Here is a 12,065-nt window from a genome sequence, read left to right as displayed (position 1 = left end):
AGCTATGGAGGAAGAAAAAGTGTGATTAGAGTGAATTATATCTTCTGCCAAACAGGAGATCTGCTGAATGCTACAGTCCCTCCAAAGTCCATGAAGCATCAGTGAAAGGAGAGAGCCTGGTGAGACAGTGTGCACCAGATACTTGTGAGTTGTCTAGTAACTTGGTTGTTGAAGAGGGAGGGACTAGCTCAGGGCCAAGGAGGAGGTCTGCACTGGGACTACTGCCTTCAGAGGGCTGGAGAGGCAAGAAGCTGAGGACTGAAAAAGAGAGGGTGAGTGATTCTTAATAACCAGCAGGATCCCAGATATGGCAAGTTGCCAGCCTGAACGGCCAATGATGGCCAGAACTGTGCTGCAGCTCTGAATCCACAGCTTCTTCTTCTCCAGCCATTGAGAATTTGAGCTAGAGAGCCAGCATGCTCTGTTAAGTGGAAACCCTGCCACTTCAAGACATGGAGTCATCTTTCTCATTTGGAGTGATCCTTGCTGTTATGGCCTCCCTTATTATTGTTGCTAATGCCCTAGTGGCTGTGGCTGTGCTATTGTTGATCCACAAGAATGATGGTGTCAGTCTCTGTTTCACCTTGAATCTGGCTATGGCTGACACCTTGCTTGGTGTGGCCATTTCTGGCCTAGTCACAGACCATCTCTCCAGCCTGGCATGGCCCACACAGAAGACCCTGTGTACTCTTCGGATGGCATTTGTCACTTCTTCTGCAGCTGCTTCTGTCCTCACGGTCATGCTGATTGCCTTTGACAGGTACCTTGCCATCAAGCAGCCTCTCCGCTACTTCCAGATCATGAATGGTCTCATGGCTGGCACCTGCATTGCTGGGCTATGGTTGGTGTCCTACCTCATCGGCTTCCTCCCACTCGGAGTTACAGTATTCCAGCAGACCACTTACCAGGGGCCCTGTAGCTTCTTCGCTGTATTTCACCCACGCTTCATGCTTACACTCTCCTGTATTGGCTTCTTCCCAGTTTTGCTCCTCTTTGTCTTCTTCTATTGCGACATGCTCAAGATTGCCTCTGTGCACAGCCAGCAGATTCGAAAGATGGAACACACAGGAGCCGTGACTGGAGCTTACCGGCCTCCACGGAGTCCCAGTGACTTCAAGGCTGTCCGCACTGTGGCGGTTCTCATTGGGAGCTTCACTCTGTCCTGGACTCCATTCCTTATCACTGGCATTGTGCAGGTAGCCTGCCAAGAGTGCCACCTCTACCTAGTGCTGGAACGGTACCTGTGGCTGCTTGGTGTGGGCAACTCCCTGCTCAACCCACTAATCTATGCCTATTGGCAGAAGGAGGTACGGCAGCAGCTCTACCAAATGGCCCTGGGAGTGAAGAAGGGGCTCACCTCATTCCTCCTCCTTCTCTCAGCCAGGGATGGTGGCCCAGAGGAGTCAAAGGAAAGGTCCTGTTACATTACCACTATCTCCCACTCACAGCTTGATGACTAAAAGGGTAAGGGAAAAGAAGTTTCAAAGTGCCTTCTCTTTCCCCTCTCTGGGTCCCAACTAGAAAATCAGAGGAAACTAGGGGAATGAGAGCACTTACTTCGGGCCATTGACCCCCGCCCCGGATACCCCCGTGACCCAGACTGAGAGGTAACTAACGCATGGTGCTAACTTTCTTCCATAATCAGTTTCCTAATTTGCAAATCTCCATTCCTCCCTGTCCTTCTCTTGCAATGAGTCTGTTTCTCCTGTACAGGTATACTTAAAGCAAGAAATGTACTACTGTATAGATGCTTAAAAGTCAAATCCTACGTTTGAATACACTACAGCAGTACCATCCAATATATGTGAGCCACATATGTCATTTTAAATGTTCCGGTAGCCACATTAAAAGGTAAAAAAGAAACAGCTGAACTTAATATTTTATTTAACTCAATACATCAAAGCATTATTTCAATGTAATCAATATAATAAATTATTACACTATTTTTATGCTAAATCTTTTAAGTCTGTTGTATATTTTACTCTTACAGAACATCTCAATTCGAACTAGCCATATTTCAATGCTTGACAGCCACATGTGGTTAATAGCTACCATATTGAACAGCATAACACTGAAGAAATGAGGTTTTGTTCTTTATAACTGTTTACTATAGTGATTGCTTTGGTAAAGTGAGGAGTCCTGCACCTCCTTCCAATGTAAATCAGACATTTTTAGTGAGTTAACATAAAATGTAGAAACATGTATTAAATTCCGAAGCTTGTTGTTTCCCACATTTCACAGTATTCGAAACAGTTTATTTGGGAAATAGCCTATTGTGTGATTATTTCTGCTATTACCCCTCTCGATCCATCACCTTTCTAACTCTGTGGTACCCATGCCCCTCAGTTGGCTTACTTCACTTGTAGCTACTTGTTGATGACAATGCTGAACCACAAGTTCTGAGACACTAGAAGGGAAGGAAGAGGGAAAAGGGGTAGTTACCAAGAAAGACACTGCCAAGCTATCCACACTGGTCCCACTTTGCTCCTCAGAGCTTAACCTTATTCCATTTACTCTCAAACTTTCATTTTCCTAAGAAATTCAGTCACATAAGAGGATGTGTCTAAAATGGCTCAGGAGACCAGCTGAGGAGCAGATGCCTCTTTCTGCTTTCTGTGGGTACAGAAAAATGACTATGAACAGCTGGGAATTATGCTCAGGCTCTCTCTGGGAATTTCTGGCAGGAGAAATTCAAAAGCAGAGCGGAGAAGTAACCCAAGAACTACCCTCAGCCTTCCTGAGCTTTCCTGTAACCCTTTCCTCAACCTCCTGGTCTCCATAGTGGATTCCTAGAAAATTTGTTTCCTAAGTCCCCAAAGTAAATTATATCCCTGGAAAGTTGCTGAATGGACAAGAGGGCAAGAAGAAACCTCAACAGTATGGATTAATGTGTCTGGGATTTGATGCCAAAACAACCTTGGAAGGTTAACTCCTCAGTATCTCTAAAATGATGGTCTGAGGATGCATTTGAGTCCAATGTGTAATGACTAATTCCAAGAGCTCTGTGAACATTTTCACTCAAATCTCAAACTATAATGTTCAGAATCTGGATGGAATCTGGCCATCCTCCTCTCAAAAGGATGGCACTACATCATGATGCTTTGCACTTGGGTTTTCATTCCCCTTCAGTCATAGATTAACTCCCAGTTTGCTTTTCTTCAGTTGTAAGTTAATGATCATCCTTTTCAATATCTGTACTCTTGAAATTCCCTTCTCCCTATTTTCACCCTATACCTTCAACACAAAAAGCCTGTTTCTCACTAATCTATTCTAATACACATCAACTCTCCTTTGGTAGATATTTATGCAGTTGCTCTGCTTACCACTCTGGTCCAGAGGAGGACCATTGCTTGCTTTCACCATAGTAGGCTTTATGTTCCTACAACTAAAGAACTTTTTGACTCGAGTGCATGATGGAAGCCAATATGATTTAAGGTGCTGAGTACCCAGCAAGTATCAGTTATGCTAGCATAACTGGGTTTTTGGACAAAACTGAAAGCAGGCTAAAATCATGCCCTCCTTAATGGTAATTCAAAGCTTAACTTTCTAGCCTTGCTGCAAAGAGCTAATCTTGCCAAGTTAACACAAGCAAAGTAGAATGGAAATTAGTTACAGGAGAAAGGCAGAACTTGAGGGGAGGCTAGGTGATTGTTGTGTTATTAGGTTCAGTCTGAGAAACCCTGCTATCCCTAGGAGTCAGTGTGAGCAGTAGAAAAATAAAAAGCTTTGAAGTTTAACAGATCAGAGTTCAAATTTTGATTCAGTCATTTAAGTTTTCAAAGCTACACGTTCCTCATTTGTAAAATTGGGGTAATAGTACCTACTTTATATAGTTATAATGAGAATTAATTCCAATAATGCATGTGAAAAATGCCTAGTAATCTTTTAACAGCACATTATTGGTGCTCAGAAAATGTTCTCTTCCTCTTCCTTAAAACTCCTGAAGAATAAAACCTCCAGCTGACCAATTTAAGGGAGTCCATCATCTCTGAGGACATTATGACCTCCTGGACAGGAGAATTAGTCTCTTAACTGTGAATTCCTTAACACCTAAATAAGATTTTTGAAAATGAGTGATGAGAGATGACTCAAGTTGTAAAACACAAACAGTTAATCTAATACCTTAGCAGGATCAATACAGAGCAGATACAACTAAGACAGTACTGTTAAGCACTTGAGTTTAAGAATAACTACAATTAAAAAACGCTGTTTATAAAGCCACCAAGAGCAGAGATACAGAATGCAAATGTCTGATAGCTTTCTTTGATGTGGGCTTATTCACAGATAAGAGAATGCACTGGAGAAGAAATATTTCAATTTCATTCAAGCATCCAGTGTTGTCTCCAGATAGACTTGCAAAAAAGCCAGATCCTGTAAACCAATTTGATTTAAACAGCTAAAAGATATTAAGACCTCCTAAGACAAAATGTATGTCAATCAATCCCACTTAAAATTTCCATGAACAGCTTATCGTAAATTTTTTATAAAAACTAAGTTTTATATTGATTCCTCGGCTAGCTAATGTTATACATAGCACACTTCAGTTTCAGAGGACTACTCTCAAAGACATAAGAACACACAGCACTCTGTACAGGACATTTTAAATGGTCTCACAAGTGTTAGAGGCAGGTTTCTCTGATCTACCAACACTCTCCCGCTTATCCACATGACCAATAAGCCATGTCTTAAGAGATGGCCAGCCAGAGTTAGCCTTGAGATAACTTTTCCGTATATGGAGAATTGTTCACTGGTTCAAATGGGAAATGAACTTGTGACTTTGATTTCATTCTCACTTAGTCACTGGCCAAACTGAATAGAGACCAGTGAAAGCAGCAGGCATGAGAGATACTTCAAGGACATACACAGAACAAAAGGATATATGGTACTGATAGCTGGGCAACAAGAGCAGCAATGGACCCAAGGCCATACCGCAACTCTTTGGCTGCCATTAGCCACTCACTTGTTTCAAAACTCCTTTAGTAACTTCCATATCATCCTTCAAACTGCTGACTGATCTAGAATCTTCTCCTTTTAATTAAAAAATCTTCATTCGTTATTTTTGCAGTCATATGAACTCAATGATGTTTCCTGAAAGTGTCAATTATCATTCATTCATTAGTCTATCCATCTGTCTACCTATCCCACAAACATTTATTCAGAGCTAGGTACTAAAATTGTCCCAGCTTTGCTGGGATTTCTGTTAGAGTTATATATTGATGTAAGTATGATTTTCATTATTCTTTTTTCTAATTATAAAAGCAATTTTTGCTCATTTCAGAAATTTTTGAAAATATATAACGGTGCCCATAATTGTACCATCCAGAGATGATCATTGTTATTCTTCATCTGTTTTCTTCATTTAACCTTATATTGTGCATTTTTTCTTGTCATTTTTTTCTTCAAAAATATGACTTGTAATGGTTGCATGTTTTTTTAACATGAGTATATAATATTTTAACCATTTCCTAATAGTTGTACATTTTTATGTTATTTTCATCATTGTAATACCACTATAAATACCCTTGTATATAAATCTTTGGCACATCTGTTTAATTCCTTAGAATAAATTCTCCACAGCAGTATTACTAGGACAAGAAGCATTAAACATTGATAAGAATTCTGATTCATATTTTTGCTGGAATTCCTTGAAGTGTAAAGTTTCCCTAAGATATCTATTGAGAAGTCGAAAGTGAGCCATAAATGAACATCTCACATTGATATGAATACATCAAAGAAATTAAAAATGCATGGCTTCCTGAAAGCATAAACCATGCTGAGGGAAGTTACCCAGTTGTTTTATATAAAAGGAAACCTATCGATATGCCCTATTGCTAGAGTTAATCTGCAAATTTAGAAGTCTAGACTAATGGAACACAGTAGTTTAAGAACGACCCTCACAGTACAACTACATGATCAGTCCAGTGTTGTGTGATATCCAGATATTGATTTCAAGGTGTTTCCACTCTTAAAAGTTTTTGAGGTAGTTGCTTTGTGCAATGCCATAAAGTGCTAAGGCATGAGAATATGAAAACATGATCACATGGAGCCAGGAGACAGGTTTTGATGTAGTTGGGCCTCAAAGCCATAGACTTGCAGCCTTGTTGAAAGGGAAAGATGAGCTCCACCTAACAGATAAACTGTGTCAGGGTAAAGTGTGTGAGAGTTTAACATGCTACTACCCAGCTGTATGTTCCCTGGATTTACAAGCTGTTGGAACCATAATCAGCCACTGAACTCAAAAAGTCCTCTCATGAGGAGTCCTAGAAATGACCAATGCAGCTGCTAAGGGTCTCAGATTCATTTTAATGCACAAAGCAGTGCCTGTTTCTTTCAAAACACCCTCTATACAGTGGGGCAGGCAGGATTCATTTGCTCCAGAGCACCAGAGGGACAAAAATCATGTAAGACCAAGACCCTGAGGGAAGTGGGGGTCTCATTTATTTGTTTAGGTTTGTTTTTATTTAATGTGTCATCCAATAATCCCATGATTGAATCATATTTCCCATTTACTATAATAAATCCACATCAGTTCCAGTTATGTCTCAATTAAGTTGACATTAAGGCACTAAAAAGCTCATAAACATGTTGAGATAACACAGTCATTGGCCCAGTAAAATGCCACACTGCCTTAATAAAACTGCTCAATGTGCTTTTACCACTCATAATACATTTGCAGATTTGCCTACTGAGCCATTTAACAAATACTAAAGCACTTCCCATAGAAAAGCAAACTTGTGTCATATCATCTCAGAGATGGCTTAAAAAGTGAGAAAACTAAACCGAGAAATTACAACTGAATGGCTAGAGGTTATTTCAAATGTGGAAAAGACTCAGAATCCAAAATTCCAACTATTTTAAAATTACCAAGTCCCTTAGTAATCATATACAACAATGAAGTGTTAAATTGTTTTTCTTACTTACTAAATAAATGGAACAAGGATGCATGAAGGTTTACAGTGAGTTAGGCCAAGCCTGAAATACAACTGAATTCTGATGCTTTGACACTGAATAAAGGAATATCCTTTAGTCAAACCTCAGGAATTAATATTAATGTGGAATGGCCATTCTAACAGAAGATATCAAGATATTTGTTCTTTAAAAAGCAATTTTATTACTTTAACTTACATGTAATATATTGACTGGGCTATGCTAACAAACACATTATCCCTTAAGTGCTATACGTTAGTGAATAGAAAAGAAGTATTTATAATTAGGTCCTTAATAGTTTAATCATTCCTCCCATAAATTTCTTTATAAGCGGAACAACATACTTCTTTGCACTAGAGGAGAGAGTCTGAGAAGTCTAGCCCCATGTCTACATATTCAGTTTCAAACTAGTGGCATCCATATTGATAATTCCAAGTTCTTCAATAAATAGTCTAACACATAACAATAACAAGTTCTTCTGTGTGTGGTGGGCCAGTGGTGAAGGAGGTCATAGAGAAGAAAGGCCAACAAAAAAAAAGAAGAAAAGCAGTAGACAGTGGAGAATAAGAGAAAAAAATAGTATATTTGCAATCACATGTCCCCAGGAAAAGAATTTAAATCCAGTATTACAGTTAGGTGTCAAAGAGTGACCAATCACACAACTATTGACCATATTTCTCTAAGGGTACTATAAAGATAGGGGAATTAATGAAATCAATATTCTTTACTGCTCACCTGCCATAAACTTAAAGTGACCCTGGACAAGGCTGTGTCAGTATACCTCTAGCATAGTGATTACAAGCATGAGCTCATGAGCCAGACTGCCTAGGTTAGAATCCTGGCTCTGCCATTTCCTAAGAACAAGTGTTTCACTTTTCTGTGTCTCAGTTTCTCATATGAAAAATAAGAATAGCACCTACCTCATATCTGGAAGGATGTAAACAGAGTTTTATAAGTACAATACACTTATAACAGCATCTGGCACATAAAAGTCATATAAGTGTTAGCTGCTGCTATTATCATTATTATTTATTATTATTATTAATTATTGAGCTGTCTCATGCTCTAGCCTCTCAACTTGCAAATAAATGAGTGGGTGAGTGAGTAAGTAAGTAAGTAAGTAAGTAAGTAAGTAAATAAATAAATAAATAAATGTTGAAAGCTTTTTCATCATATAACCTACAGACTTTGACCATTATTTTGTCCCTTCGAATCTGGAGTTTCCTAATCAGAAATGTCAGTTGTTTGATCTTCAGGTTGCTGGTAACATGAGGGATTTGCTTGTTCCAAATATATACACACATACACACACACACACGTGATCTGTAGTTAATACAAATCAATCTATATTTTGTTACCAAGCAGCTTCATTGAAATCAAGCTAAACCACATGCTGGGCTTTAAAAAAAAACACTTGATTGAGATGCAATTTACACACCATAAAGATCGCCTGTTTAAAGTATATAATTCAATGTTTCTTAGTATATTTACTGAGTGTGCAACCATCGCCATAATCTAATTTTAGAAATTTTCATTCCAAAATGAAATTTTATACCCAATAGCAGTCTCTCCCCATCATCTCCCACTCCCCACCCCAGCCATAAGCATCTACTAATTTACTTTGTCTTTATGTTTTTTGCTATTCTGGATATTTAATTTAACTGGGATCATATAATACGTGGTTTTTTCCATCTGACTTCCGGCATTTGCCATGTTTTCAAGGTTGATCCATGTTGTAGTATGTATCAGCACTTTTATACCTCTTTATGGCTGAATAATGTTCCACTGAATGGATATACCACTATTTGTTTATCCATTCATCAGTTGATGGACACCTGGGTTGTTTTTACCTTTTAATCACTATGAATAATGCTGCAAGGGTCACATGGAAATTCTACATTTTGCTTTTGAGGAACTGATCAACTATCTTCTAAAGGAGTCACACCATTTTACCTCTCTAGCAATGTACGAGAGTTCCAATTTCTTCACATTCTCTGCAACTCATGTTATTGTCTATCTTTTTGATATACTGGGCTTTTTACCTGGGAAGATACTATTTCTCTTCTGAATCAGTGATGCCTGCTCATGTCTGTGTTACCCTTTCATCCTATTTTTTAAATTAATAGACTTTACTTTTTAGAAAAGATTTTTGGTTTACAGATAAACTAAGCACAGTACAGAGAGTTGACTTGTTTTGTTTTTGACAAACAAGATTTCAGTCAAGGTCCTTAGTCCCTTTAGATATTGTTTCCTTGTACTCAGTAACAAAAAGATTTCTCTTCTCAGTCTACCTTCAAAAGACACTGGTAGATCTATTTCATATCTGATATACCCATAAAAGGTTATACTTCAATCAAAAATTGCAATTTAAATATACAATGGGGAGCTGTTACCTAAGGGAACTCTATGAATATCTTTGTGAAACACTGAATTTTTTATACATGTGAAATAATCCTTAAGATCAGGATTAAGACAAGGATGTCCACTTTCACCACTTTTATTCAACATAGTATTGGAAGTCCTAGCCACAACAATCAGACAAGAAAAATAAATAAAAACCATCCAAATTGGAAAGGAAGATGTAAAACTGTCATTATTTACAGATGACATGATACTATATATAGAGAGAATCCTCAAGGTTCCACCAAAACCTATTAGAACTGATAAATTTATAAAAGTAGTATGATCTAAAATTAGTAGTCAGAAAAAGATTGCATAAATAAATAACCATCAGAAAGAGAAATTAAGAAAACAATCCCATTTACAATTACATGAAAAATATAAAATACCTAGGAATAAATTTAACCGAGAAAGTAAAATACCTGTACTCAGAAAATTAGCAGTCTTAAAAACAAATGCAAATAATGAGATACCACTCCACCTATAAGAATGGCCCAAATCCAGAACACTGAAAACACCAAAAGCTGGTGAGGATGTGGAGAAACAGAAACTCTCATTCATTGCTGGTGAGAATGCAAATGGCACAGCTACTTTGGAAGACATTTCGGAAGTTTCTTGCAAAACTTAACATATTCTTACCATACTATCCAGCAATTGCACTTCTTGGTATTTAGCTACATGAGCTAAAACCTTGTGTCAAAAAAAAAAAACAAAAACCCTGCACATGAATGTTTATAGCAGCTTTATTCATAATTGGCAAAACTTGGAAGCAATCAAGACGTCCTTCAATAGGTAAATGGATAAATATACTGTGGTGTATCTGAAAGAAAAAGAAAAAGAAAAATGAGCTATCAAGCCATGAAAAGACATGGAGGGACCATAAGTGTACATCGCTAAGTGAAAAAAAAGCCAATCTGAAAAGGCTATACACTGCACAATTCCAACTGTATGACACTCTGGAAAAGGCAAAACCATAGAGACAATAAAAGCATCAATGGATTCTAGGTGATTAGAGAAAAGAGAAGAATGAATAGGCAGAGCACAGATGATTTTCAAGACAGTGAAACTATTCTGTATGATACTATAATGGTGGATACATGTTATTATATATTATGTATTAAATACATTATATATATTTGTCAAAGTCCAGAGAATGTATAACACCAAGACTGAATTCTAATGTAAATAATGGATTTGGGGTGCTAATGATATACCAATGTAGATTCATTGATTATAACAAATGAATCACTCTGGTGAAGAATTTTGATGGTAGGGGGAGCTGTGCACATGTGGGGGTAGGAAGTATATGGGAAATCTCTGTACCTTCCACACATTTTTGCTGTGAACCTAAAACTTCTCTAAAAATGTCTTTTAAAATTATTTTTTAGATTCAAATTGTTTTTTAATTTTATTAGTTTCAAGTATATAGTACATTGGTTACACATTTATATAGTTTATAAAATGATCCCCCTAACTGTTCTTTCTCTCCTCTGGCTCTCCACCTAGCCATTACATTATTTTTTTAAAGGTAGTACTTTAAACTGACAGTTAAGAAGTCACTGTAGGGTAGTAGAATGAGACAGAAGAAATCTGATAACTACGTGCTAGTATCAAACATTCCACAATCTGGCTATGTGACTTAGAACAATTTTTCTTAGTTTATCTGGACCCTGTTTTGTTTGCCTGTACATGAAAAGGAGTAGATTTCAGTGAGTCTAAACCTTTTTTGGGTTGTTCCACTCTAGGCTACTCTCCATAATTGGGTTTTCTTCCTTTAAAAAACAAAGCTGGTTATATTATTTCCCTATTTTAAACTTCCTTTGCCTGCCTCCTCCCTCCAGGATAAAATTCAAACTCTTCGTTTAAGCATATAGAGATCCTTCATAATTTGACCCTTAACCACATTATTATTTCCTTTCATTCTAGCCCAAATTTCTTTACAAGTACTCAAAGTATAATCTAAAGGCCACCTGCATCAAGTGCCTGTAACAAAAGTGAAATGCCTTTGCCCCAAGTAAGGTTAGGCTCTCAGGTCATGGGATACAAAAACCTACATTTTCACAAGCTCTCCAGGCAATTCTGCCTCACATGGTATTTGAAAACAACAGCCCTGCATTTTAGCCATGCTGAACTTTTCCACATTGCCCTATCTGGAATGTCCTTCCCTCCTTCATCCACATGGTAACATCTACTTTTTAGCACAAATGTCACCTCCACTATGAAGCCTTTGGCCAATCCTTTATGTAATTGGCTGTTCCCTCCTCTCTGTTTCTACAGTCCTTTGTTCATCTCTATATAGTACTTAGTACCTATTGTGATTATCCACTTAGATGTCTGTTTCTCCTACTATAATGTGAGCTTGAACACAGAAACTGTCTTAACTTATTTTTATATTCCCAGCATCTAGGACATAATAGACATATAATAAATGTTTGTTGAACAAATGAATGGATAAGAATGAAGAACTATACTACTCATTCCACAAATATTTGAGTGCCTACAATATGCCAGGCACTGCCCTAGTACAAGAAAGTAGCCAGAACTTTTTACTTGTAAGACAATTAAAACTCTAGATATGGGGTTCTATTTTAAGCCTCTTTTAGCATTTTATCCATAGAAACTTCCAAATGAGCTACTTGTTTGTTTATTCATGCTTAGGAAATCACCACTTGCCTGATGTTTACAAGTGAGCAGCATTATGAGAATGAATGGCAGTGAGAAAGCACAATGTACTTTGT

At 37.7% G+C, this 12,065-nt stretch overlaps 1 protein-coding gene across 1 annotated transcript; it reads left to right on the top strand.

The window, feature by feature from the left end:
• Positions 1-367: 367 nt before the first annotated feature.
• On the top strand, positions 368-1,549 carry GPR119 (G protein-coupled receptor 119). The gene has a single exon (XM_016152795.2). It carries the CDS (start codon positions 453-455, stop codon positions 1,458-1,460), a length of 1,008 nt encoding a protein of 335 aa, XP_016008281.2. The 5' UTR covers positions 368-452; the 3' UTR covers positions 1,461-1,549.
• Positions 1,550-12,065: the final 10,516 nt, after the last annotated feature.

The sequence above is a fragment of the Rousettus aegyptiacus genome, unplaced genomic scaffold (assembly GCF_014176215.1).
Source record: "Rousettus aegyptiacus isolate mRouAeg1 unplaced genomic scaffold, mRouAeg1.p scaffold_m13_p_9, whole genome shotgun sequence".
Classification (NCBI taxonomy): Eukaryota; Metazoa; Chordata; class Mammalia; order Chiroptera; family Pteropodidae; genus Rousettus; species Rousettus aegyptiacus.
This window is presented reverse-complemented; position numbering and strand designations above follow the sequence as displayed.

What these genes read in the sequence shown, in the direction of transcription:
- GPR119 (XM_016152795.2), top strand. Translation starts at nt 453, where the DNA reads ATGGAGTCATCTTTCTCATTTGGAGTGATCCTTGCTGTTATGGCCTCC.